The following is a 25,653-nucleotide window of genomic DNA, read 5'->3' as shown; positions in this document are numbered from 1 at the left end:
CTTTCTCCCTTTTCTCCTTCATTTTCCCTCTCTTCTTTTCCCCCCTTTACTGTCTTTGTTTTGGTTAGAGTAATCTGCTTTCATAAAATGAAGTGAGATAATATTTTTAACTTTTGTTGGGAGAAGGGCTTATCAAATTTGTGTTATCTCATATCTGTCAGCATGTGTGGTACCTAGGGTTGAGATATTGGAAGAATATTTTTCTACATAGTCATTTCTTTTGATATATTCAAGTTAATTATTTCGTAGGTGAAATTTGGTAGCATATGACTTGCATAAAATTGATCCCTTTCCACTTGGTGAAAGTGTGTGTGTGTGTGTGTGTGTGTTTCCTCTTTCATTCTTAATAATTTATGCACACTCTCCCCCAATCTTACACGAAGTTTATATTTCATTGATCTTCCGAAAAAGCTTTCAGTTGATTTTTGTCCATTTTTATTGGCTTTTACTCACAGTTTGTCACTTTCTTTTAACTTTCATGGCACTCTTCACTGAGTCCTCCCCGAATCTCTAGAATGAAGTCTTGAATGGTTCAGATGCCTGCTGAAGGTGACTTACTTACAGTGGTCACACGCCGAAGTGTGTTTTTCTAAGTTCCCTAGAAATTTGCCTTTTGAACAGTGGATAATGTAAAAGTTTCTTGTTTGATTTTCTGATTTTTGAGTATTTTCCATCTGTTCTTTCTGATAATGACTTCTTGTTTAATTCTGTTGTGGAAGGAGAAATTAATTGTCTGATTTCAGGCTCCTTAAATTTGTTACATTTTTTAATTGATCCAGTATTAAGTTTTTGTTTTGTTTTAAAAAAAAGTTGATAAAATTGAAAAAAAATAAAGAGCAAAAAACAATGAAATAAAAAGCTGCTTTGAAAAGATAAATTATGAATGTTCCATGACTGTACTTTGAAAAGAATGGGCATTCTTTCGTGCATACAGATCAGTTCTTTAGTCTATGTTGTAATTTAGTTCTTCTGGTGTTTTGTTTTGTTTTTCGAGACAGGGTTTCTCTGTATTGCTTTGGAGCCTGTTCTGGAACTAGCTCTGTAGGCCAAGCTGGGCTGGGACTCACAGAGATCCACCTGTTTCTGCCTCCTGAGTGCTGGGATTAAAGGTGTGTGCCACCAACATGCAGCCTCTTCTGCATTCTTGATTAGGTGTATTTAACTGTCTATCTGCTGAGAGAGGTTTAGAGGTCCTTAACATACTGTGTGTCTAGATCTATCAGCTTTTGCTTTGTGTATTTTGAAATCTGCTACTAGTTGCTTCTACATTACCAAATATTATACCATAGTAGACTGATTTTTTTTTTCCTTTTTTGAAATGTCTCTTTCCTACTTTGCTTTTCTATTGCTAAGATGAAACATTACATGGGATAAGCTTGAAGAGGAAAGGGTCATTTGGCTTAGAGGTTGTAGGCCAATGTCAAGGAGGCCAGGGCAGGAACCTACAGACAGGAAGCTGCATTCTGGCTTGCTTCCCAAGGTTGCTCAACTTGATTTCTTATATGGCTTGCCTCTGCCTCCCAAGTGCTGGGATTAAAAGTGTGTGCCACCATGCCTGTCCTCCAACTCTCTCTCTTTATCCTGGTAAATATCCTTGCTTTTTACTCTGGTTTCTAGTGTTGATATGATACAACTATTTCCATTTACTTTTAATTACTTTAAACATGGTATATTTTTCCTTTTATTTTTGAGTGACTTTTTTATGTGTACATATTTTACTTGTATGTATGTGTAACACATGTGTGTCTAGTGTCCCCAGAAGTCAAAAAAGGGGGCATTGAACCCCCTGGAACGGGCATTACAAATGATTGCAAGCCATCATGTTGGTGCTGAGCACTGAACCCTGGTCCTCTGCAAGAGCAGCAAATGCTCTTAACTGCTGGCTGCACCATCTCTCCAGCCCCTTTCCCCTCTATTTAAAATGAGTTTCTTATACAAATAGCATTGACTTTAGTGTTGATTTCTAAACTTCTCTTGACAGTTTTTAAATGTTTAGATCATTTATGTTTAATGTAAACACATGGTCAGATATAGACCTAATATATTATTTCCTTCCTAAATATAACTCCTTTCCTTTCATCTATTTTTGTCTGTTCAGGATTGTTTTAATTTATCTGGACTGTTTATCAACATTCCAACTTGTTTACTTAATTCATATTTGGGGGTTAATTCTCTCTGAATTTTGTAGTTATTGAATTAGGAATTGAAATGCAGATATGCATGCTGTGTATTTGCAGTTATCAGTTGCCTCTATAGATGTGAATTCCAAATCTTTGACTTCAACAATAGAAACAAAAATTTGATCTTTACTGAATATATACAGATCTTTCCACATTGCCATTCCTTAAGTAATAGAGTGTAACAGCAGTTCACATTGCATTTGTGTAGCATTAGGTAGTTGTATGTAATCTAGATATAAATCATATGGGAGGATAAGCCCAAGCTAACTGCAAATATACCATTTTCTATACGAGACTTAACTGGCCATGATGTGGATATCTGAGTGTTCCCTGGATAGACATCCAGTCCTCATGGATACTGCAGAACAAGTGTATACTTAAACTTTTATTTTGAAGACAGGATCTCATTTGTCTCAAACTTTCAGCCCTTTTTACCTTTACTGACCAAGTACCAGGATTACAGAAGCGTGCCAGTGTGTATAGCTTTGTATTATTTTTACCCAGTCCTCTAAGAACCAGTACTTTAGTATTTCAAGTGGAATGCAGAAAACTTAGCACCATGTAAGCCCCTATACTCTTTGTGGATTGTAGTAGGTATATATTTACTAAAATACATATATATTAAAAACCTTATCACACTGTCTTAATTCTTGTGGGGGGAGGTTTGTTTGCTTTTCTATTATTTTAATTGAAATAATATTATTTCCTTCTTCCCTTTCCTCCTCCAAACTGTCCAATATACCCCTCTTTGCCTCTTTCTTGTTACATACATATATATGTATATACATATATATATATCCCCAACTTAACAAAAGTTCTATTAAGATTTTTCAGCTTTACCATGTTTTATCAGAATAGTAAATGAGTTTGTTGACATATAATCCCATTGTAGGCTGAGGAGTATTATATTGTCCTTTTGATTTGCCTCTCCTTTGTTTTTTTCCTTTTCCTATATAGTCCTTCAGTAACTTTGTTTGGAAATTTTGTTTTCAATACTGAAACTTCCTATTTTATTTGTCTTTGATTTCTCTGAGGAGATTTGTCTTTCCATTGTTTCAAATTAATGTGTCCCTTTTATGCATATGAGTGTGTCTGTGTATGTGATTGTACTCATGGATAGGAGACCAGAGGGTATCATTCCTCGGAACCTTTCACTTTTTTTTTTTTTTTAAGACAGGTCTCATTGAGTAGGCTGGGATGGCTAGCCATCAAACCTCTGAAATCTGTTCCTTCTTCCTTTTCAGTACTGAGCTAGCACAGGCCACCAACCTGTGTGCTTGTTTGTTTTTTAAGGTGGGTTCTGGGGCCTCAACTCAAGACAAGCACTTCCCCATCTCTCCAGCTCTTCCCTTACTTCTACAGCCTGTTATAACAACTGCTTCTGAGCCTCCGTCCTGGTACCTGAGCTACCTCAGGTTGATATCTGTCTTTTTAAGTGTGTAAGATGTTCCTGATACTTCACATGACAAGTAATTTTGTACATTAATTTGTCCTGGGAAGACAGCAGCAGCAGCAGCAGCAAATGCTTGCCACCCCTGATGAAGTACCAGTAACTGCCAGAGGAACACCAGAGTCTAGTTTAGTCAACCAGTCCGTGTGAGTGGGGTTACTTACAGGAGGGTGGGCACCCATAGAAGCTCTACCACAAAGGACTAGGCCCTCCAGGGGAAGGTCCCGGTGAGTGCCCCACCCCCACCCTGCAACTGTTAACTGCCTGTGTACCCTTGGGGAGGGGGAGGGAGGAGAATCACAGCTGTGAGAGCTCAGGTCACGCCCTGAGGACAGCATTCCACAACACATTTTGACTGTTTAGGATAAACAGGTATTTCCAGTGTTGTTTGTGTGACTCTGGGTCCTAATACTGCTTTAAAGTGTGCATGGCCATGTGAACAAAGTAGCTTCACCTTCCTAGCTTTGTGCCTATCACCTTGGTCTGACTAGGAAGCTGAAGTGTGATGCTGTCTACTCTTCAGCTCTCCAGAAAGTTGGAGCCAGCAATTCGGAAGCATTAAGTGGAGGAGGTGGGTGGGGGATGCAAGGATAAAGAGAAGAATGAAAGCTAAAGGAGGATTCACTTCAGGGTTTTAGATGTGTTCTGTTCCTGTAACCGCCATCACCGCTACAGGTCTGTGGCCCCAAAGAAGTGGGCTTCTATGGGGAATGGGGCAGGAGAAGGTGGAGCAGAGAAACCAGGGGGTTTTTCCTACTGTTGAGTCACATTTCCTACCCCTTCGCTGTTCTGGTCCACACAGGCCCTCTGTTGACGATCTCTGCATCCATATCTGATGCTGCACTTGTGGGAATCAGCCTAGGCTGATAGGAGTGGGAAAAGCAAGACATATACCTAAAGTTACCATATATTTCTGTGTCTTTAGATAGGTGATACTAGTAATACAGATTCTGAACAGGGCTTTTCAGTGGATTCAGTTGAGGAAAGGTTCCTTCTCAGTGAGGAATTTTTACAATATTTTGAGCTCTTAAAGTTGTAAATCATTTGTTTACCAAATTTTGATTATTAGCTTGCAGGTTTATAAAATAACTTAAAAGATTTACAAAACTCCTTTACCTCAATTCATAACTGATAATAGCTAAGATTAAGTACATAACTGTCTGTATTAAGACATCTTTGTACCTAGACTTAACCTAGTTCTCGGAAGGTCTTGTTAGAAAAACGTATTTTTAGCTCATTTTACTAGTTTAGAAAGTCTTTCTTCCCAGTGCATGGTCTTCAGATCAATCACGCTGCCAGTGTTCTGGTTGCCCATAAGTAATGTAGAGGGTTAGATTTTGAACCAGACTTTTGAATCATAATCTGCATTTGAACAAGATTTCTCAGATGTTTTCATTGAATTTGACTTTTTCAGATTTCTGGGACAGAGAGATTATAAGTAGCTTGGTCATTGTCCCTAACCCATACAAGTCACCCTTTGGATCAAGCAAGTTCACCTTACCATTAGCTGCCCTTATACACCAGTCATTGATTTAAACTGTATCAACTAAAGGCTGAATTTCCTTTGTTAATTGAAGGGTTAAGACATGAACAGTTCTTTTGGGTACACATTTCAAATACTGCCTATGTGCATTGACATATCCTTGGAGAAATGTGTTATCCCCTTTGGAGAGGACTGTGGTAATGAGTTCCTCCTATCATCTGATAAACCCTGAGTGCTGAATAACAATAATCAAAATTTGACTTTTTTTTTTTTTCATAAGATTTTCTTTAGGTATATTTACCATACCAAATCCAGAGTGGTGTCGTAAGGAATAAATGCGATCATGCTTTGCTTAGTCTTTAGCTGACTTCCTGTTATATTTATGTCCAGTCCTTCAGACTCCATGGATGAGTTGACTGCTACCTTTCCTGTCCTTGTGTCCAGCAGAAGCTCTGCTTCCCCAAGTGTGCTTTAACCATTGGCCTTTCATCTGCTTCTGGAGCACAGGCTGTGTACCACTCACTTCTGCTCCCTTTTGTCTGAACTGACCTTCTCCCTGGAGCTGTATCTTGGCTCGTTCTCACATGGTCATATTTCAGGTGTCAGCTCTACAGCCTTCCCTAACCTACCATGTTGAAAATACCCTTCCACAAACACATACATGGTGATATTCCATTAATTGCTTTTTTAATTTGTTATTGGTATTATGAGGGATGTATGTATGCTTGTATGTGTGATGAGAGACATGCATGCCACAGCATGTGAGTGGAAGACAGAGATCAGCTTCTGCATCGGGTTCTGCACTTTTCCATGGGTTCCAGGACTTGGGACTCAGGTCACCAGGCTTCTGTGGGCAAGTGTCTTTACCAGCTGAGCCATCTCTCTGGCATAAGTTGACATTCTTACTGCAGTGTTTTCAGCATTTTAGTACTACGAAATATTTTAAGACCCACCTTTAGGATCATATATAAATAGGTGAATGAGAATGAGTAGCCCATCTATTTGCCATAATATGCTGATGTATAGTGTGTGTTTGAAATTAGTTAATATAAAATTACATATTTTATAAACTCTGGCTTTTTATGTGAGTTTTATAACCACTATTGTAGTCATTACTGTAAGTAGTAGCAATGACAGTTGTTGAAACTTACTAGGCTCATGTATCCCACCCAGATAATCAGGAGACTGAGACAGAAATATCTCACATTACAGGCCAGCATGGACAACATAACAAGACTGCATCTCAAAGAAAAAGGACTTTTAAAAAAGGGGAAATAGTTTAAATAATGCTGCTTATGATTGGAAGATCCCTGTCCATTTTCATTTTGGAGTTTGGACAATTGCGATTCAACCATCAAAGTGTAGAGCTAGGGATCCTCAGATGCATTATGTCCTAAAGCTATTAGCCAGCAAGGATATGGATTTTAAACCCATTTTGCTGGAACTGATCACTCATGGCTATTAGATTAAAGCTGTGCATGCCATCACTATGCTGGTGGCAATATTCAGTGTTGTGTGTGTCACATGTATGACCTTTTTATTGCTGTACTGGTTTACATAAATGTGCATTTACATAGCATTTTGTATCTCATGAGTTTTGTCTGTCTTGTCTTTATCTTTGACTGTAGGTAACAGTTAACCTCTTCCATATGCAGCAACTACAGGCTGCATCCCTTGCCAACAGCTTACAGTCTCTCTGTGACAGTGCCAAACTCTATGATCCAGGTCAAGAATATAGTGAGTTTGTGAAGGCTACAAGTTCGAGTGAATTAGAAGAAAAGGTTGATGGGTAAGACTTTATGTATAGGTGAAAAGATTTCAAGAGAGAAAATGTTTGCTGAGTTCCTATCGATGTGTATAAGGAAGTGTCTTTTCTTACACTTTAATATTAATGTTAATTTTTTTCAATATTTTTGTATTATTTTGTGGTTTCTTAGTACATTTAAGGAATAGATGCAATATACTTGAAGCCTTCCACTTTCCCACAGACAGACTTCACTTTGAGTCTTAAAAATTTTGAGGGGATAGCAAATGGTGACCTACATATTTTGAGTATACCAAAAACTAAACCTATATTTTCCACTAATGTTAGATTAGAAAAGTTTATCATGATATAAACATTGACTATTCTGTTGTTATACCTCTTTCATATTTCATCTGTTATAAGTATACATTATTTAAAAGCTTTATTCACATCTGTAAAGGAAGATGAACTAAAACCCTGGCAGTGGTGGCACATGCCTTTAATCCCAGCACTTGGGAGACAGAGGCAGGTGGATCTCTGTGAGTTCGAGGCCAGCCTGGGGTGAGTTTCAGGACAGCTAGGGCTACACAGAGAAACCCTGTCTTGGGAAGAAAAAAAAGAAAATGAACTGTATAATAAAGTTATTAATATTTAGTAAGTACTTACTCTACATTTATTAAATTAACAAGTTTTTTAATACTCTATTGTGCTGAGCTTTATTTGTTTTTACCCCACAGGAATGTAAATAAAAAAATAACCAGTAGTCCTCAGACACCTGGATATGGGCCTGCTGACTCCTTAGAGGATGTCGCCCGCCTTCCTGACAGTTGCAGTAAACTTGAAGAGGACCGGTGCTCCAACAGTGCAGACATGACAGGTGTGTGTCATACTGAAGCAAGCTTTGCCTATGAGCAGCAGGCACTCAAATGCGGTTTCTAAGTGACTTAGTCCACTGTTAGATCCTTTACAGTTCTAACCACTGTGCTATCTCAGAAGTCCATACTTACCCACTGTGGAAGAGTTTGAATCTTTTCTTTCTATATAATATCGGTATTTCATCCTATGAAATCTGACTGGATGCAAAACTTTTAACTATTCTCTCTCTCTTTTTTTTTTTTTTAAGGTCCTTCTTTCGTGAGGTCGTGGAAGTTCGGGATGTTTAGTGACTCTGAGAGTACTGGAGGAAGCAGTGAATCGAGATCTCTGGATTCAGAATCTATAAGTCCAGGTACATAAATATGTATTTAAGTCTAACTAAAAATTCAATGAAAGATTGAAACAGTCCATTTGGGGTATTTTTAACTAGCATACTTTTGGATGATCTATCTCTGACATAAGAGAATATACATACATATGTGTAATTTTAAAGAAAACCTTTACATGAAGGCGAACATTACTAGTACATGAGAAGTCCCATTTATATACATAAATTTTGTATGTGTGTGTGTCTGTCTCACCTCCTATCCCACCAGGATAAATTATTGTGTAGCTATTTTAATTATTTATGGAAACCATTTCATGGATTGTACCCTCTTCTGGATGCTATAAAAATAAAATCATTTCCTCACTCTTGATTTGATATTGGGGGTTGGACTTAAGGCCTCTTGCATGAGCTGTACACTAAGCCTGTTTTTTTTTTTTTTTTTTTTTTTTTTTTTATTTTGAGGCAAGCTCACTAAGTTATCCAGGTGGGCCTTGAACTTAAGACATAGCCCAGGCAAGCTTTGAGTCCTGCGCTCTTTCTTCTACAGTCTCCCAAGTAGCTGGGGTTACAGCCTGCACCACCACAAAACCTGGCTGACTTCTTCACCCATGTTGATATGAAAAGCTATCTCTGTGTTCATACTATACAATAACTTAGTATCAAGAGTACAATAAATTATGAGTGGCAGATGCAGTCTTTAAAGCCTATAATCTCAAGTTCTTATTGTCAGAACTTTTGGTGTTTTAAGACAGAATTTCTTTGTGTAACAAACAGACTATCCTGGAACTCACTTTAGAGTCCAGGTTAGCCTTGAACTCAGAAATCCACCTGCCTCTGCCTCTGCCTCCCGAGTGCTGGGAGTAAAGGTGTGTACCTCCACTGCCTGGCCTTTTTTTTTAGTCAGATTTAATTACATTCTTTTTTGTTCTCATGAATTTGAGTATCCAAATCCCCTGTTAACTAGATTTTGAGAATAGAAGAAAATTTTCAATCAAAAAATAATACAAATTATGTAATTCCAAGAATATTACCACTACTTATTTCTGCTGTTCTCCAGCGAATAGTCAGGTGATGGTACCCACAATTTCCTTTTAGGAGACTTTCATCGGAAACTTCCACGAACTCCATCCAGTGGAACCATGTCTTCTGCTGATGATCTAGATGAACGAGAGCCACCATCCCCTTCAGAAGCTGGTATTACATTTATCTCTATTAAGGACCCACTAAACCAGTTGTAATAGTGGCAATGCATAATACTCAATCATTACTTTGTTATAACCACATGTTTATATATAAGTATGAATTATAATGAATTGGTTAGATGATTGAAGTAATGTTCACAAGAATAAGGAGTAAACCTCCTAGATCTAAAACATACTAGGAATGTGTAATAGCAGGTTGTTTATGGTGTTCTTTCATGAGTCAGTCAGTTCAGCGACTTTCTGTTAAGAGGGTGGCAAATGCATGAAAAATTCTAGAAAAGCTCATTCTTAATAGTGCAGGGGCTGTGGGCAAAAAAAATTCAGTGGTAAAACCCTTACTGTTCATGAAGCCCTGGCTTGTCTCCTGAGTACTGCAAAAACAATTCCAATAATGACGAAATGGCAGGAAGCCAAATGTACTTCTCCAGGACAAGGAAAGTTGTGGGTGTTAATGATACAAAAGTCAGTTACTTAATGACTTGAATTAAGCTCATATAAATTAGTTTTTGTATCTTTGGACATTCGTGTTTGTCTCTTTTAGCAGATTTCCCAGATTATTAGGATATCTGACTTCCACTATGATTTAAAAATATAGCTAGTATTAATCTGTGGTTTTATACGACTAGTTCTACAATGCACATATTGCTGGCATGCTAGCTTTATGTAACTAGCTCTTTTAAAGTAGTTACTGAGTTTTCTTAGGAATATAATGCCACCCATAAACACACTTGCCTGCTCTGTACAGGACACCTTAATAAAAGGTGTGTGCTCACCCTGAGAACATTGTCTCGGTGTCCCAGATTAGCTCACTGGCTTGGTGGTGAGTGTACAGCTAAACCATGAGATAGAAGTGTGTGGTTTTATCTGTGAGTTGTATGTTTTTGATGTTACAAACCACAGACAGCTTTTTGTAACATGTAGATGATTGAAAAGTCTAAGGATTACTCAGAACAAATAAAATCGTTGTCATCTTTCCATTCTCATGTACTATTTCTTTTACAAGGACCCAATTCCCTTGGAGCATTTAAGAAGACGTTGATGTCAAAGGCAGCTCTCACTCACAAGTTTCGCAAGTTGAGATCCCCCACAAAATGTAGGGATTGTGACGGCATTGTAATGTTCCCAGGCGTTGAATGTGAAGAGGTGAGATCTGTTTGGAATTGCATTGGCCCTCTCACTTGTTTACTTGATTGATTTCCCTGTTTTTACCACTATAGAATATAAAATGAAAGGTTTCTTTGCAGCATCTTCATACATATGTGTCATTAAATAGTGTTGGGTTTTTTCACTATACATTTCATTTTTGTTGGGATTTTATTTATTAGGGTCTTTTGCAAGTACATATTTTTACTTCATTTTTTATTTTATGTGTATTGATGGTTTTCCTACATGTATTTCTGTGCACTAAATGTGTGCAGTGCCTTTGGAGGCCAGAGAAGAGCATTGGATACCCTGGGACTAGAGTTACAGGTGGTTGTGAGCCATCTGTGGATGCTATGGGTTGAATGTTAGCCCTCTGGAAGAGCAGCCAGTGCTTTTAACTACTAAGCCATCTCTTCCACCCCTACAAATGAAGTTTTTAGTAAGTTGTGTTGTAGTATATCGTTTACTGTTTTGTATTTTGTTCTGTTGTTAGGTCTGTTTCAGATATTACAAGTAATGCATTTAAACATGTTTCTAATATGTAACCAATCTATCTATAGTTTGCTCATTGTGAAAAGTTTTAAGAGAACTAATGGGTTTTAAACTGTCACTTTCTTATAGTGTCTTCTTGTTTGTCATCGAAAGTGTTTGGAGAATTTAGTCATTATTTGTGGTCATCAAAAACTTCAGGGGAAAATGCACATATTTGGAGCAGAATTTATACAAGTGGCAAAAAAAGAACCAGATGGCATCCCTTTTGTACTAAAAATATGTGCCTCGGAGATTGAAAATAGAGCCTTGTGTCTTCAGGTACCCATTAAAAAAAATTTTTTAGAGTCTATGTCTTTTGTTCTAATGAAAAGAAAACTATGCTATCAATTTGTAATGGCTGATTTTATTCCACCTTATTTTGAAAACTTTATTTGGCCCTGGCTAAGATTCTTCTGCAGTACCAAAAAAAGTGAAGTAGACACATCAAGTAAGTTTAGATGTCTGCAGTGGCCATTTGAACTAAAGCAGAATTTGTTTCTCTATTCAAGGGAATTTACCGTGTTTGTGGAAACAAAATAAAAACTGAAAAACTGTGCCAAGCTTTGGAAAATGGAATGCACTTAGTAGACATTTCAGAATTCAGTTCACATGACATCTGTGATGTCTTGAAATTATACCTACGACAGGTAAAGTTATTATAGCCTATCATCTTATTGAAACAGTAAAAAATGTGATTTGTGTTTTGTTTTTCAGTTCATAACACACACACACACACACACACACACACACACACACATATATATATATATATATATATATATATATATATTCTTTTTTTTTTTTTATGAGCATTAGTGTTTTGCCTGCCTGCATGTATGCCTTTGTGAGGGTGTTGGGTCGTCTGGAACTGGAGTTACAGACAGTTGTGAGCTGCCATATGAGTGCTGGGACTTGAACCCAGGCCCTCTGGAACCACTGAACCTTATCTCCAACCACCATACACTTGTATTTTCATTAACATAGGCCAAACTGAGGTCTTCTAAATAATAATTTATAGGTCATAGCACAAATAAGTCAGACATATAATTAATAATAATAATAATAATAAAAACTGATTTCTCATCTCAGTATACAACCATAGAATATTATTCCACCTTACAGAAGACTTCTATGTGTCTTTTCCAATTATAGCCTGACTCCATGGAAGCTCTTTCCTAACCATTTAAGGAATAAACATTTTCCTGGACATAAAGAAGTAAATAACATGAAGTGTTTGTATTAAGTTTTAGAAATGTGACTTTGAAAGCATAGTTCAGCTTTGTAAGGAAAGGCCAGTGTTGAACTGTTCCATGAGTATTCAGCAAGCAGAGCAGTGTTTGGATCATGGTTTAGTTTTCTCTTCCCTGATACTTCAAAATATCTATTTTAGATGGTCAGTGGTAAAAGCGGTAAAGTATGCATTTGGGGCAAGAAGCAGAGCTATCCTGTAAGCTGGGTACTAGAAAGCTGACAGGAATATGGTCAGGAAATGGCCATCCTGTATTGTCTTTTTCTGCACTCAGTATTGAATGTGCAATTTGTGGGAGCTGCCTACAAAGAAAACATATCTATGGGGTAAAGTAAGTGTCCTCAGGCAGAAGCTTAGGGAGAAGTTACAGGGATTTGGCATAGTGTTGTGAACCAGGTACAAGAACTCCTTGAGCCAAGCCCCTTTGTCACTCTGTTCTTGGGTGAAACCGAAGAGATTGTAGCAGCAAAGAGAGTAGTGCTGGTAGTGCTCTATATGTCAGCTCTGGGGTTGTATTGTTCCATTCTGGGTCCTTTTGTCCATTTATGCAGCTGCTATCTTGGGATTTCTTTTTGTGAAGAAAATACCCTGTATTTTTGTTTCTGTCCCCGTCCCCATCCTCCCCACCCACCCCGTGTTTTGCTCATTTCTGTCCTTAAACAAGATGGACCTTACTCTCTGTAAATGTTTTTATTCTGTTTTGATGAGACTGGGACAGCGTAGATAGTAACTGTCTGTACTTTTGCTTTGGGGGCTTGGCAACCTGTACTGGCTCTGGAGTATCCTCCCCTGTTTCTGCTCAGTCTCCTGCTTTTACTATCTCAGTACTTTCTAGAAGACTCCCTCAGCATCATCTCTTCCCTCTGCTGTAAACTTCTTTCTCTATTCTCTACAAACTTCTAGACGTCTGTTCCTTCTGATTCATATGACCTTGTGTATTATAGTGGATTTGTTTTAATAAATCAGTGCTAACATTAGGGTAGTAATGAATATAAATATATACATAGATTAGCATTTTATAATCCCTTGTGGAACTTTTAGGTTTAGGGTTTTATTTTTGGTCAGTTAATGTCTTAATTATTTGATTTATGACAGTGATTTCAGACTAACTTAATAGGTCATGTCTGTAGTAAGCATATACATTTAAACTTTTTAAAATGTGTATGGATGTTTTTCCTGCATGTATGTCTGTACCACATGCATGCATGCCTGATGCCCAAGGAGGCCAGAAGCCTATCAGATCCTCTGAAACTGGAGTTACAGAGAGTTGTGAACAACTGTGTGGGAGCTGGGAGTGGAATCTAGGTCCTCTAGAAAAGCAGCCAGTTCTCACTGAGCCCATCTCTCTAGCCCCAGACATACACAGTTAAAGGCCTTCTTTAAAACTTCTTGACCTAAAAAACATGGTGAATCATTGATTAGCTGTGAATAATAGTTAACATTGTAGCAGGAGAAAGAAGATAACAGTATTCATAATGTAATTTTATTTCTTTAGCTTCCAGAACCATTTATCTTATTCAGATTATACAAGGAATTTATAGACCTTGCAAAAGAGATACAACATGTAAATGAAGAGCAAGAAGCAAAAAAGGATAGCCCTGAAGACAGAAAACACCCACATGTGTGCATAGAAATCAACCGAATCCTGCTGAGGAGCAAAGACCTACTGAGACAGTTGCCAGCGTCAAATTTTAACAGTCTTCATTACCTCATAGTACATCTGAAGCGGTAAGGGTTTTATATGAGTAGAGTTCCTTTAGTGGGTAGCTGTTTGTTGATTAAATATAGCCGCTTTTACCATTTTAATACTATGATAGTGTTAAGTACATTTGTGTATTTTTAAATGAATTTCATTTTTCTAACACATTAAAGGAAAGGAAATGAGTGTGTGTTCAGGCAGCAAGCATCATCCTCAGATGTCTGCTGTGTGCCTGGCTCTAGGTGGAGAAACAGGATGGGAACAGGGTTTCTGTCATCTGTGGGCTCACAGGCTTGCATACACATGTACAGTACAGCATCATTTGTTCACAAGGTGGTGTGTTCAGCATGCAAAGGAAGATGGGAAAAGTCAGAGGCATCAGCCCTCAAGTAAGGCTTAAAGAACTCAGTAGTGACTTAGTTGTCCAAGAATGCTCAGAAGAGCATTCCAGGCAGAGGATAACAGACACAGATAGGTGGGAACAGTTTACATTTAGGAAATAAAGTAATGTGCTCAGGCTACACTACAGAATGAGTGCACAGTGTAAACTGATAAGATCTTGAATACCTACCAGTTGAGTTTGCCATCTTGCTTCTGTACTCACTAAAGATTTTTGAACTGGGAATTTTAATTTTACATGTTCAGATTTGCCTGTTAGATCCTTTTGGCAAAAATAAGAATGGGCTGGAGTGGAGGTCTTTACTCAAGTTCTAGTCTCTGTGAATAGTCATAGAAACAAAGGTGACAAGAGCTGGAAGGAGACTGGGAATGTGAGTGACATGTAATGCGGAGGCCTCTCAGGGAGTCATCTAGGCTTGAGAAATAGCCTTGCTTACAGGGAATTGACAGTATTATTCTGTTTCCATTATAAAGACCTGGAAGCATGTACAGAAAAAAAATCTTTAAGGGTGCCTTTTTTCTTTCTACTTGATTTTTATCCTACTACAAAAACAGTATTAAACCAAATTTGGCATGTGGTCAATATTTTAATCAAGTAAATATGTATTTTTCTTAGACCTCTCTCTCAACTTGACCCTTGACCCTTTTATAGGTTTTTGTAGCCTGCCTATGCTCAAACAATCAACATGGTCCCTCAGATGCCTCCTGTGTGCCAGGCTCTGGCTGGAGAAACAGGATGGAAACAGGGTTTCCATCTACTCATGCTAACCCGTAGTAAACTACATGGAACACCTTCAGTAGGCAAGTCTCATAAAGATGTGTGTGTTGTTGCTTTGCAGGGTGGTAGACCATGCAGAAGAAAACAAGATGAACTCTAAGAACTTGGGGGTCATATTTGGACCGAGTCTCATTAGGCCAAGGCCCACAACTGCTCCTGTCACCATCTCTTCTCTTGCTGAATATTCTAACCAGGCACGACTCGTAGAGTTCCTCATCACTTACTCACAGAAGATCTTCGATGGGTCCCTCCAGCCTCAAGATGTTGTTCTAGCCAGTACAGCTGCTGTTTCCCCTCAGCTTGATCAAGGGGATCTTCCAAGACCTCTGTTGTCACCAGATGAAAGAGACTTGGATCGCTCTATGAAACCACTGTTTTTCTCTTCAAAGGATGTAAGTTGTTTAAAAAATTGTATGTGTGTGTACAAGGTTGCACACAAATGAGATGGGCTTGTACATACCATGGCACTGGCTAAAGTCAGAGGACAGCTTTGGGGAGTTGATTTTCACCGCCCACCAGTGTTGAGGCAGGGTCTGCCTGCTTTCCCCTGTGCTCTATGATACAAGATAGCTGAATTGCAAGCTTTGAGCAGTTAGTTCCTGGGTCTCAGCCTCTGGCCTCACTGCATGTAGACCACTAGGAACACAGACATGTGCTACCACATCCAGTCTCTTACATGGGCTCCAGGATCACACTCAGGTTGTCAGGCTTGGGTGAGCAGCACCTTTTCCTGTTAAGCCAAAGTTTTGACTGTTAGAGAATTGCATTAGAACTGAATGGTGTTTTAGGTCAGTAAATTAATGGTCTTCGAACTGTTTCATTTGAAATGTGCTTTGCTTCCATTAGCAGGATTCTCATACTACAGATTATGAGAGCAAAGCTTTTGAATTAGCTACGTCATTTGAAGAATCAGAACGCAAACAAAATGCATTGGGGAAATGTGATGCTTCTCTTGTTGGTGAGTAGCCATGTGAAAAAAAGCTGGGTATGAAATTAAAACTTTACAAATAAACCATTGTTAAAAGTCAGGTTCAGTTCCCAGTGCTGCAGAAACCAACGCAAGCCAAGGAAAGTGAAGTTAAGGGAATTCCAAACCTCCATATTTTATTACTTAACAAATCTATGTCAGTCACTAAGAAAGTTACCTTTGAGTGAACCTTGCATCTTTATATTATTTTTTCCATTTGTGTGTGTGATGTGCATGTGTATGCATCTGTATGTGGGCACATGTGTATGGATGCCCAGGGTTGGTGTCAGCAATCTTCTTTGATCACTCTCCTACCTTCCTTATTAAGGCAGTGTCTCCTAATCAAACCAGTGCTTGCTAATAGGGCTAGTCCCGGTTGCCAACTTGCTCCGCTGATCTCGCCCCTCTGAGGCTGGAATCATAGGCAAGCTGCCAACCATCCCCAACCTTAACATGGGTTCTAGGAAAGTGTACACTGGTCCTCACTGTGGGACTAGTGCTTTAACAACTGAACCTTCTCCCCAGCCCTCTACCTTACAGTTATAAAAGCTGCCTAAGTGGGTTCTGTGCCTCTGCAAGTTTTGTTTTGCTTTGGTTTTGCTTCTTACTCAAAGTCAAGATGGTGTACTAATGGATAATATGTTTTGTAATGTGAGTGAAAGTATTGCTAAATTTAACTGCTAATAGGCTGCCTGAGCCCTAAAGGTGGGATTAGAAAGATATCTTGATGATTTAGAGCACTTGGTAGAGTTGCTCTTGCAGAGGACCCAGGTTTGATTCCCAGCACCTACATGGTAGCTTAAAACCATCTGTAACAGTTTCAGAGGATCTGATACCCTCTTCTGGACTTCACTGGCCCCAGGCATTCATATAGTGCACATAAGAACATGCAGCAAACACTCTTACACATAAAATCAAATAAATCTGAAAAAACTTTTTTTGTTTTTGTTTCTTTGAGACAGGGTTTCTCTGTGAAGCTCTGGCTGTCCTGGAATCATCCTGTAGACCAGGCTGGCCTTGAACTCACAAAGAGTTTCTATGAGGCCTCTGCTTCATGAATGCTTGGTGGTCGTACACCACCACTACCAGGCTTCTTTTTTCATTTTTGAAGAGTTCTAGAAGTGGAAAAGTTTAAACTCCAAACATTTCCATCTGCTTTTCTTGTGGACTCCCTTGCACTCTGCACACACAGGCGTACATTGTTCATTTCTTTGAGCTGGTATCTCCGTCAGCAGCTTTCCTCTGATCTGCTTGAATGGAAGCTGTCATTGATAAAAAAAAAAAAAAGGCTTGCATTTTTGCTATAACTCTGTAATCCAGTTTGGCAGAAAGGTCAGATTTGCTGTGTGATCAACATGAAGGAGCACAGCCTGAGGAAGGGAGGGGACCTACAACTTTTCTGTTGATGCTGTACGTGGGTTGTGCCCATAACACCTGAAAGAACAACTCCCTTGAGGGAGGGACACAGGGAGGGTGAGGGTAATATACAGTCCCCAAGGACATGTCACTTATGACCTACATCCTCCAGCCAGACCCTGCCTGCTGTATCAACTTACCAACAATGCCATTATAATATGAATCTATCAAAAAAATTAATACAAGACCAGCAAGTTGCTCCATCAGATAAAGGCACTTGGCCTGGTGTCAAGAGAAGCAACTCCACAGAGTTGTCCTCTAATCGCCTTAGGCATGCCATGCACATACACACAATGATTTTTTTTTAATAAATTAATCTATTTATTGGCTTAGATCCATCATGACTCTAATAACCTCTAGAAACACTATTGTAGTAACCCCTACAGGTCTGCTGTTCAACCCAGTAAGTTGACAGTTAAGATTAATATCACATCCCATTACTCAGATTTGATCTTCGTAGCAATTCTGTACTGGAAAGTGGATAGCATTGGTCTTGCAGTCTGAGAGAAAAAAAAATGATATCAAAAGTCATATGCTGAAATGAATTATTCAGATAGGATTTGAATCTAGCTCTGATTTATAAATCTAACCTAATTTTTTGTTTTTCACTACCCCATGAAATTAGATTCCCAATTAGGAATAGTAATATACATAAATAATTTGAAGATTTTTTTTTTTTTTAGTATTTATTATATACAAGATAATTCCAGGTACTTTTCTTGTTGGACCATTTAGAACACATGACAACTTAGATACATATATTCTTGTGTGACAGGCAGGGACATTTCCAGTGAAGAACAGGATCAAGAACTGACCAGGCAGCTGACTTAGAGCCCATGCTATTTTCTACTATGCTAGTGGCTCTCCTTGCAGAACTGAAGGAATGCATGCGCTTTGGTTCTGGCAGGCCAACTGCAGTGAGTCAGGTCCCTGAGAATATTCAGTGACCATGGGGAAGGACCAGGGAAGTAGATTTCAGGAGCATTGTTTTGGAGCCCAGGGAAGAAAGATCATCTGGGGACTGGAGAGATGGCTCATGGGGGAGAGGGGGAGCGCTTGCTGAGTTGGCCTGCATTCGGTTCCCAATGCTCACAGCTGCCTGGAATTTCAGCTCAAGCTCCAGAGGGATCCAACACCTAACCTCTAAGAGTACATGTATATGTGCTCACAGACACATCATGTTTAGTAAATAAAAGGTTACCAGTCCAAGGTGAATAGAGGTCAGATGAGAAGATGACTGGCAAGTGATGCTGTTGGTCACCTGTATACCATGTCCAGCATGTCTAGAAATGTGAAACAGTGTCAGGTAACAGAATGGAAGACTCAAGCCATACACAGGCCCGTGGCCAGCTGCTATTCAGAATCAGAACAGTGTCAGGGTACCAAAACAATTGCTGTGTCTTAACATCAGGGAGTTGAGGGCCAAAAGCAGCTAGTTCAGGACCTTTGCAGGAATTGGAAAAGACAGAATTTGGGGAGGTGAGGACTCAAAGTGTGGCCTTGACACCACCTGCGAATGAGTGTTTTACTTTGTCTTAGTTTGACCTAGAAGGTGATAGGGTTTATTAGCTCTGAGAGCTGTGGCTTGGTGAACACCCCCTCATTGTGGAATGAATGTAGCTAAAACAGACCAAGTGAGGTGTCTTGAGATCTTGAGATTCAGAGTACACTGCATTTGGTTGGCCTAAGGTGATGTAATTTTTCTGAGTTAACTCACCAATGTCTGCCTGTGGAATCTTTTGACCTAGAAAATACTTGTTGATGGGGGAGCACATTAAAACAAATTACTAGACAAGTAGTTTTTGTGTTTTGTTCTGTTTTTAACTGATTTGTAAATGCTTTGTGGTTGATTTTTACATAAAGCTTTAAATGAACTTTTAAATTCATACAGAAAACAGAACACCATGCTGGGGACATTTTGTTAACTATCTGTTGTCTGTCATACTCAGATTCTGGTGCTAATCATGTGCCACTTTCTTTTTCAGGCAACAAAGTACATTTGCATTTTGACCAAGAGCTTGAATCAGCATCCCAAAAGATGGAAGATGTCTGTAAAAGCCCGAAGCTGCTGCTTCTGAAATCTGATAGGTCAGCAAACAGCGTGCAGAGACATAGTCCAAGGACCAAGATGAGACCTGTAAGTTTGCCTGTAGACCGGCTGCTGCTGCTAGCAAGTTCTCCTACTGAGAGGAGCAGCAGGAATATAGGAAATGGAGAGTCAGACAAGTTTGGCAAGAATCCTCCCTTTGAAGGACTTCACAGAAAAGACAACTCAAATACTACTTGTTCTAAAGTTAATGGCTTTGACCCGCAAAATCTACAGAAATCCTGGGATAAACAGTATGAACAGAACAGTTTTACTGCCAAGACTACGATGATTGTGCCCAGTGCACACCCTGAGAAGGGATTGACAGTAAACGTTGTCAATAATGAGGACCATTCCGGTAGTGCCGCCCAGTTTAGTAACCCTTATACAGATCCAGCCAGGTCGGCAAGAGACACATCAGAACGGAGGTCCTCTGATTGCTGTCCTGTCGCTGCTCTCAGAGCACCCAGAACACTGCAGCCTCAGCACTGGACAACGTTTTACAAACCACCTAACCCCACCTTGAGTGTCAGGGGGACTGAGGAGAAAACAGCAGTACCCTCGGCAACTGTGCCCTCAGCAGCTGCATCTCCTGTCCTGGTGCGCGTTCCCCAGATTCCTGTGGCAAAACCAGACCCAGACTCTAGGGTCACGTCGGCTTGTTCTGTGCAGTCAAGTGCTCAACCCAAAGAGAACTGTGAGGAGCCTGGCCTGCCTGAGGGGACTCCGGCCTGCCAGAGACCACGACTAAAACGAATGCAGCAGTTTGAAGACCTTGAAGATGAAATCCCACAGTTTGTGTAGGGTTGTCAAAAGTCAAAATTCAGACTTTCTTTTTTGGGTTTTTTGTTTTTTTTTTTTTTTTTTTTTTTTTTGGTTTGGTTTTTGTTTTGTGAGAGCAATGTTTGGACAGGGCCCTTTTGTACGGGATTGCCAAAGCTATTTGTCTGTGTTGTTTGTTGATCATGTAAGATGGGAGACTGTTCTGACAAGGCTGCATTTATGCCTCACTGGAATGATCTTTAAAGTTGTAAAGAAAATGTGTGGATTTGTGTTTTTTAGAAGTGATTTTTCCCACAAAATTATCCATTGAAATTCATCCTTAATATATGATAGTTTTTAAAAAGCAGGAGGTTCAGTTGGGGAAAATCATTGCGGAGTGAGATCAAGTGCATATTTATAAAGTATTTCTGAACACTAGTTCCTGGGCGATGCTGTGTGCTGTGATTCCCACACAGTGTCACAGGGCATCTTTAACCATTGTGCTTATAGTTGTATGTAAGCTTTTATTTTTTCAATTGGAAATTCACCTCTTAATATTTACATAATGGCCAAGGTGGTTGCCAGTCTGTATTTAATTATATTTTAATTGCTAATTTTTACATGTGGTTTAGTTGTACCCCAAAAAATGCACTTAAACCTGAACTGTTTAGTTCTGTTACCTTTTATTTGGCTGTAGATGTCTTTAGTACATTTGGTAGGGCTTTGAGGGTTTTGTTTTGTTTTATCTCTTAGTTTTGTCTCTGTAAACTTTTGTTTTTCAACAGTTCTGAACTTATAAATATTTTATATAGTGGTCCAGAAAAGATGCTATTTTCAGAAGTTTTTAAATTCAGTACATTTCCTTTTTATTGCCCGGGTTTTGTTTAAACTGCTCCTTTTATAAGAAATGTTTTAACTTACGAATTATTTTATATACTTTTTCTACCTGACTTTCAACCATTGGAAATGTATAGTTCATTCAAATGAGTGAGTTTAGAAATTTTAGAAAAGTTGTAGGTGATCACATCTGTTTCTTTAAAACAAAACAAAAACACCTTGTGCATTCCTGTTACCATCTGTGCCATTGATTTGTCTAAAATAGGATGTAAAAGGGACAAAGTACAGTAGTCTTTGTATGTATTAATTATATTATGCTTTTGTATGACCTTGTTATATTTGATAAATATATGTACATATTCACTTGTTAAATTATTTCAGGTTCTCATGTCTTGTCTGACACTACATTACTATTGACTTAGGGTCAGCATTTGGGGTCATGAATCTCTTAACTACAACATGGAGTGTTTTGTGACACGTTGTGTTGGCATCTGTGCCATGCAGAACTAGGGAGAGATGAGTAACGGGCTTTTTCATGATGAAACTTTGGGTTTTTTGTTTTTTTGGGTTTTTTTACGATAATATTTTTTATTTAAATTTGAAACAAGCTTGTTTTACATGTCAATCCCAGTTCCTTCTCCCCTCAACTTCTCCCCTGTCCCCCCCCCAAACCCCCATCTCATCCCTTTCCGCTTCCCAGGAAGGGTGAGGCTTTCCATGGGGAGTCTTCAAAGTCTGTCATATCATTTGGAGCAGGGCCCAGGCCCTCACCCATGTGTCAAGGCTGAGAGAGTATCCCTCTATGTGGAATGGGCTCCCAAAGTATTGATCCACTACTAGAGGCCCATAGACTGCCCAGTCCTCCTAACTGACACCACATTCAGAGGGTTTGGGTCAGTCCTATGCTGGTTTCCCAGCTGTCAGACTGGAGTCCATGAGCTTCAGATCAGCAGTTTCTATGGGTTTTTCCAGCCTGGTCTTGACTCCTTTGCTCATCGCTCCTCCCTCTCTGCAACTGGATTCCAGGAGTATGGCTCAGTGTTTAGCTGTGGGTGTCTGCTTCTGCTTCCATCAGCTACTCTATGATGGCATATAACGTAGTCATCAATCTCATTATAGGGAAAGGGCATTTAAGGTACCCTCTCCACTATTGCTTAGATTATTAGTTGAGGTCATCTTTCTAGATCTCTGGACATTTCCCTAGTGCCAGATTTCTCTTTAGACCTATAATAGCTCCCTTTATTATTGTATCTCTTTTCTTGCTCTCCTCTATCCCTGACTCAGTCTTCCTGATCCCTCATATTCTCTTTTCCCCTTCTCTTTCTCCTAACTCAGTCTTCCCTTCCCCCCCCCCCATGCTCCCAATTTTCTCAGGAGATCTTGTCCCTTTCCCCTCCTCAGGAGAGGACCATGAATGTCTCTCTTAGGGTCCTCCTTGTTTCCTAGCTTTTCTGGCAGTGTGGATTGTAGGCTGGTAGGCTGGTAATCCTTTATGTCTAAAATCCATACATGAGTGAGTACATCCCACGTTTGTCTTTTTGTGACTGGGTTACCTCACTTAGGATGGTTTCTTCTACTTCCATCCTTTAGCCTGTAAATTTCACAATTCCATTGTTTTTGGTTTTTTTGTTTTGTTTTGTTTTGTTTTTTTTGTTTGTTTTTTGTCTGCTGAGTAGTACTCCATTGTGTAAATTACCACATTTTCTTTATTCATTCTTCAGTTGAGGGCCATTTAGGTTGCTTCCAGGCTCTGGCTATTACAGATAATGCTGCTATGAACATAGTTGAACAGATGTTCTTGTTGCATGAATATGCATCTTTTGGATATATGCCTAAGAGTGAAATTGCTGGACCTTGTGGTAGACTGATTCTCAATTTTTGTGAGGAATCACCATACTGATTTCCAAAGTGGCTGTACAAGTTTGCACTCCCACCAGCAGTGGAGGAGTGTTCCCTTTCTCCACATCCTCTCCAATATAAGTTGTCATTGGTATTTCTAATTTTAGCCATTCTGACAGGAATAAGATGATATCTCAGAGTTATTTTGATTTACATTTGCCTGATGGCTAAGGATGTTGAGCACTTTCTTAAGTGTCTTCCAGCCACTTTAGATTCCTCTATTGAGAATTCTTTGTTTAGTTCTATACCCCACTTTTCAATTGTATTATTTGGTGTTTTGGTGACTAGCTTCTTGAGTTCTTTGTATATTTTGGAAATCAACCCTCTGTCAGATGTAGGGTTGGTGAATATCTTTTCCCATTCATTCGGCTGCCATTTTGTCTTGTTGACTGTGTCCTTTGCCTTAAAGAAGCTTCTCAGTTTCAGGAGGTCCCATTTATTAATTGTCGATCTCAGTGTCTGTGCTGCTGGTGTTTTGTTCAGGATGTGGTCTCCTGTTCGTTCAAGGGTACCTCCCACTTTCTCTTCTAAGAGGTTCAATATGGCTGGATTTATGGTGAGGTCTTTGATCCATTTGGACTTAAGCTTTGTGCTTGGCAATAGGTATGGATCTATCTGCAGTCTTCTACATGCCATAATCCAGTTATGCCAGTACCATGTGTTGAAAATGCTTTCTTTTTTCCATTGTATTTTAGCTGCTTTGTCAAAAATTAGGTGTTTGTAGGTTTGTGGGTTAATATCAGGATTTTCAATTTGATTCCATTGGTCTACCTGTCTATTTTTGTGCCATTACCAAACTGTTTTAACGACTATAACTCTATTGTTTTTCCATATAAGGTTGAGTATTGTTCTTTCGAGATCTGTGAAGAATTGTGCTGGGATTTTGATGGGGACAGCGTTGAATTTGTAGATTGCTTTTGGGAAGATTGCCATTTTTACTATGTTGATCCTTCCTGTCCAGGAGCATGGGAGATCTTTCCATTTTCTGGTAACTTCTTTAATTTCTTCCTTTAAAGACTCAAAGTTCTTATTATATAGGTCTTTCATTTATTTGGTTAGGGTTACCCCAAGATAGTTTATGTTTGTGGCTATTGTGAAGAGTGATGTTTCTCTGATTTCTTTCTCAGCCCCTTTATCCTCTGTATGTAGTAGGGCTACTGATTTTTTTTTTTTTTTTTTTGAGTTAATCTTGTATCCTGCCACTTTGCTGAAGGTGTTTTATCAGCTGTAGGAGTTCCCTAGTAGAGTATTTTTGGTCACTTATGTAAACTATCATATCATCTGTAAATAGTGAAAGTTTGACTTCTTCCTTTCCAATTTGTATCCCCTTGATCTCTTTTTGTTTTCTTATTGCTCTCGCTAGAACTTCAAGTACAATATTGAAGAGATATGGAGAGAGTGGACAGCCTTGTCTTATTTCTGATTTCAGAGGAATCTCATCTAGTTTCTCTCTATTTACTTTGATGTTGCCTGTTGGTTTACTGTATATTGCTTTTATTAGGTTTGGGTATGTTTCTGTTATTCCTGATCTCTCCAAGACCTTTATCATGAAAGGGTGTTAGATTTTGTCAAAGGCTTTTTCAACATCTAGTGAAATGATCATGTGGTTTTTCTTTTTCAGTTTATTTATATTGAGGGATTCCTTTATGTTGAACCATCCCTGCATACCTGGGATGAAGCCCACTTGGTCATGGTGGATGATTTCTCTGATGTGTCCTTGGATTCAATTTGCCAGTATTTTATTGAATCATTTCACATCAGTGTTCATGAGGGATATTGGTCTGTAGTTCTCTTTCTTAGTTGTGTCTTTGTGTGGCTTGGGTACCAAGGTAACTGTAGCCTCGTAAAAAGTTTGTCAATGAACCTGATTCTATTGCGTGGGACACTTTGAGGAATATTGTTATTAGCTGTCCTTTGAATTTCTGGTAGAATTCTGCACTTGAAACCATTTGGCGCTAGGCTTTTTTTTTTTTTTTTTTTTTTTTTTTTTTTTTTGGTTGGGAGTCTTTTGATGACTACTTCTAAGTCATTATGGGTTACAGGTCTATTTAAATTGCTTATCTGTTCTTGATTTAATTTTGGTAAGTGATATCTATCCAGAAAATTGTCTATTTCCATTAAATTTTTGAATTTTCTGGAGTACAGGTTTTCAAAGTATGACCTGAAGATTCTCTGGATTTCCTCAGTGTCCATTGTTCTGTCCCCCTTTTCATTTCTGATTTTGTTAATTTGCATGTTCTCTCACTGTCTTTGGGTTAGTTTGGATAAAGGTTTGCCTATCTGGTTGGTTTTCTTGAAGATCCAACTCTTTGTTACATCGATTCTTTGTATTGTTTTCCTAGTTTCTATTTTACTGATTTCTGCCCTCATTTGATTATTTCCTGGCATCTACTCCTCCTGGATGAGTTTCCTTCTTTTTGTTCTAGAGCTTTCAGTTGTGCTGTTAATTCTCTAATGTGACTATTCTCCACTTTCTTCATATGGGCACTTAGTGCTATGAACTTTCCTCGTAGCACTGCTTTTAAAGTGTCCCATAAGTTTGGGTATGCTGTATCTTCATTCTCATTGAATTCTAGGAAGTCTTTAATTTCTTTATTTCTTCCTTGACCCAGGAATTGTGCAAT

General features: G+C 38.9%; 1 protein-coding gene across 3 annotated transcripts in view; it reads left to right on the top strand.

Moving 5' to 3' along the window:
• Nucleotides 1-21,505, top strand: part of Arhgap29 (Rho GTPase activating protein 29) — a 63,670-nt gene extending 42,165 nt beyond the window's left edge. For 2 of the 3 annotated variants that reach the window (XM_051185571.1, XM_051185570.1), the window contains exons 13-23: nucleotides 6,742-6,902; nucleotides 7,595-7,734; nucleotides 7,981-8,085; nucleotides 9,157-9,255; nucleotides 10,267-10,406; nucleotides 11,028-11,216; nucleotides 11,447-11,584; nucleotides 13,682-13,914; nucleotides 15,124-15,454; nucleotides 15,909-16,020; nucleotides 19,431-21,505. In XM_051185571.1, the coding sequence (XP_051041528.1) occupies nucleotides 6,742-6,902; nucleotides 7,595-7,734; nucleotides 7,981-8,085; nucleotides 9,157-9,255; nucleotides 10,267-10,406; nucleotides 11,028-11,216; nucleotides 11,447-11,584; nucleotides 13,682-13,914; nucleotides 15,124-15,454; nucleotides 15,909-16,020; nucleotides 19,431-20,335 (2,553 nt within the window). In that variant the 3' untranslated portion in view covers nucleotides 20,336-21,505. The remainder of the gene's footprint in view (nucleotides 1-6,741; nucleotides 6,903-7,594; nucleotides 7,735-7,980; nucleotides 8,086-9,156; nucleotides 9,256-10,266; nucleotides 10,407-11,027; nucleotides 11,217-11,446; nucleotides 11,585-13,681; nucleotides 13,915-15,123; nucleotides 15,455-15,908; nucleotides 16,021-19,430) is intronic. The other variant, XM_051185572.1, reaches the window with a different exon arrangement.
• The last annotated feature ends 4,148 nt before the right edge of the window (nucleotides 21,506-25,653 follow it).

This window comes from Phodopus roborovskii, unplaced genomic scaffold (genome assembly GCF_943737965.1).
Source record: "Phodopus roborovskii unplaced genomic scaffold, PHOROB, whole genome shotgun sequence".
NCBI lineage: Eukaryota > Metazoa > Chordata > Mammalia > Rodentia > Cricetidae > Phodopus > Phodopus roborovskii.
This window is presented reverse-complemented; position numbering and strand designations above follow the sequence as displayed.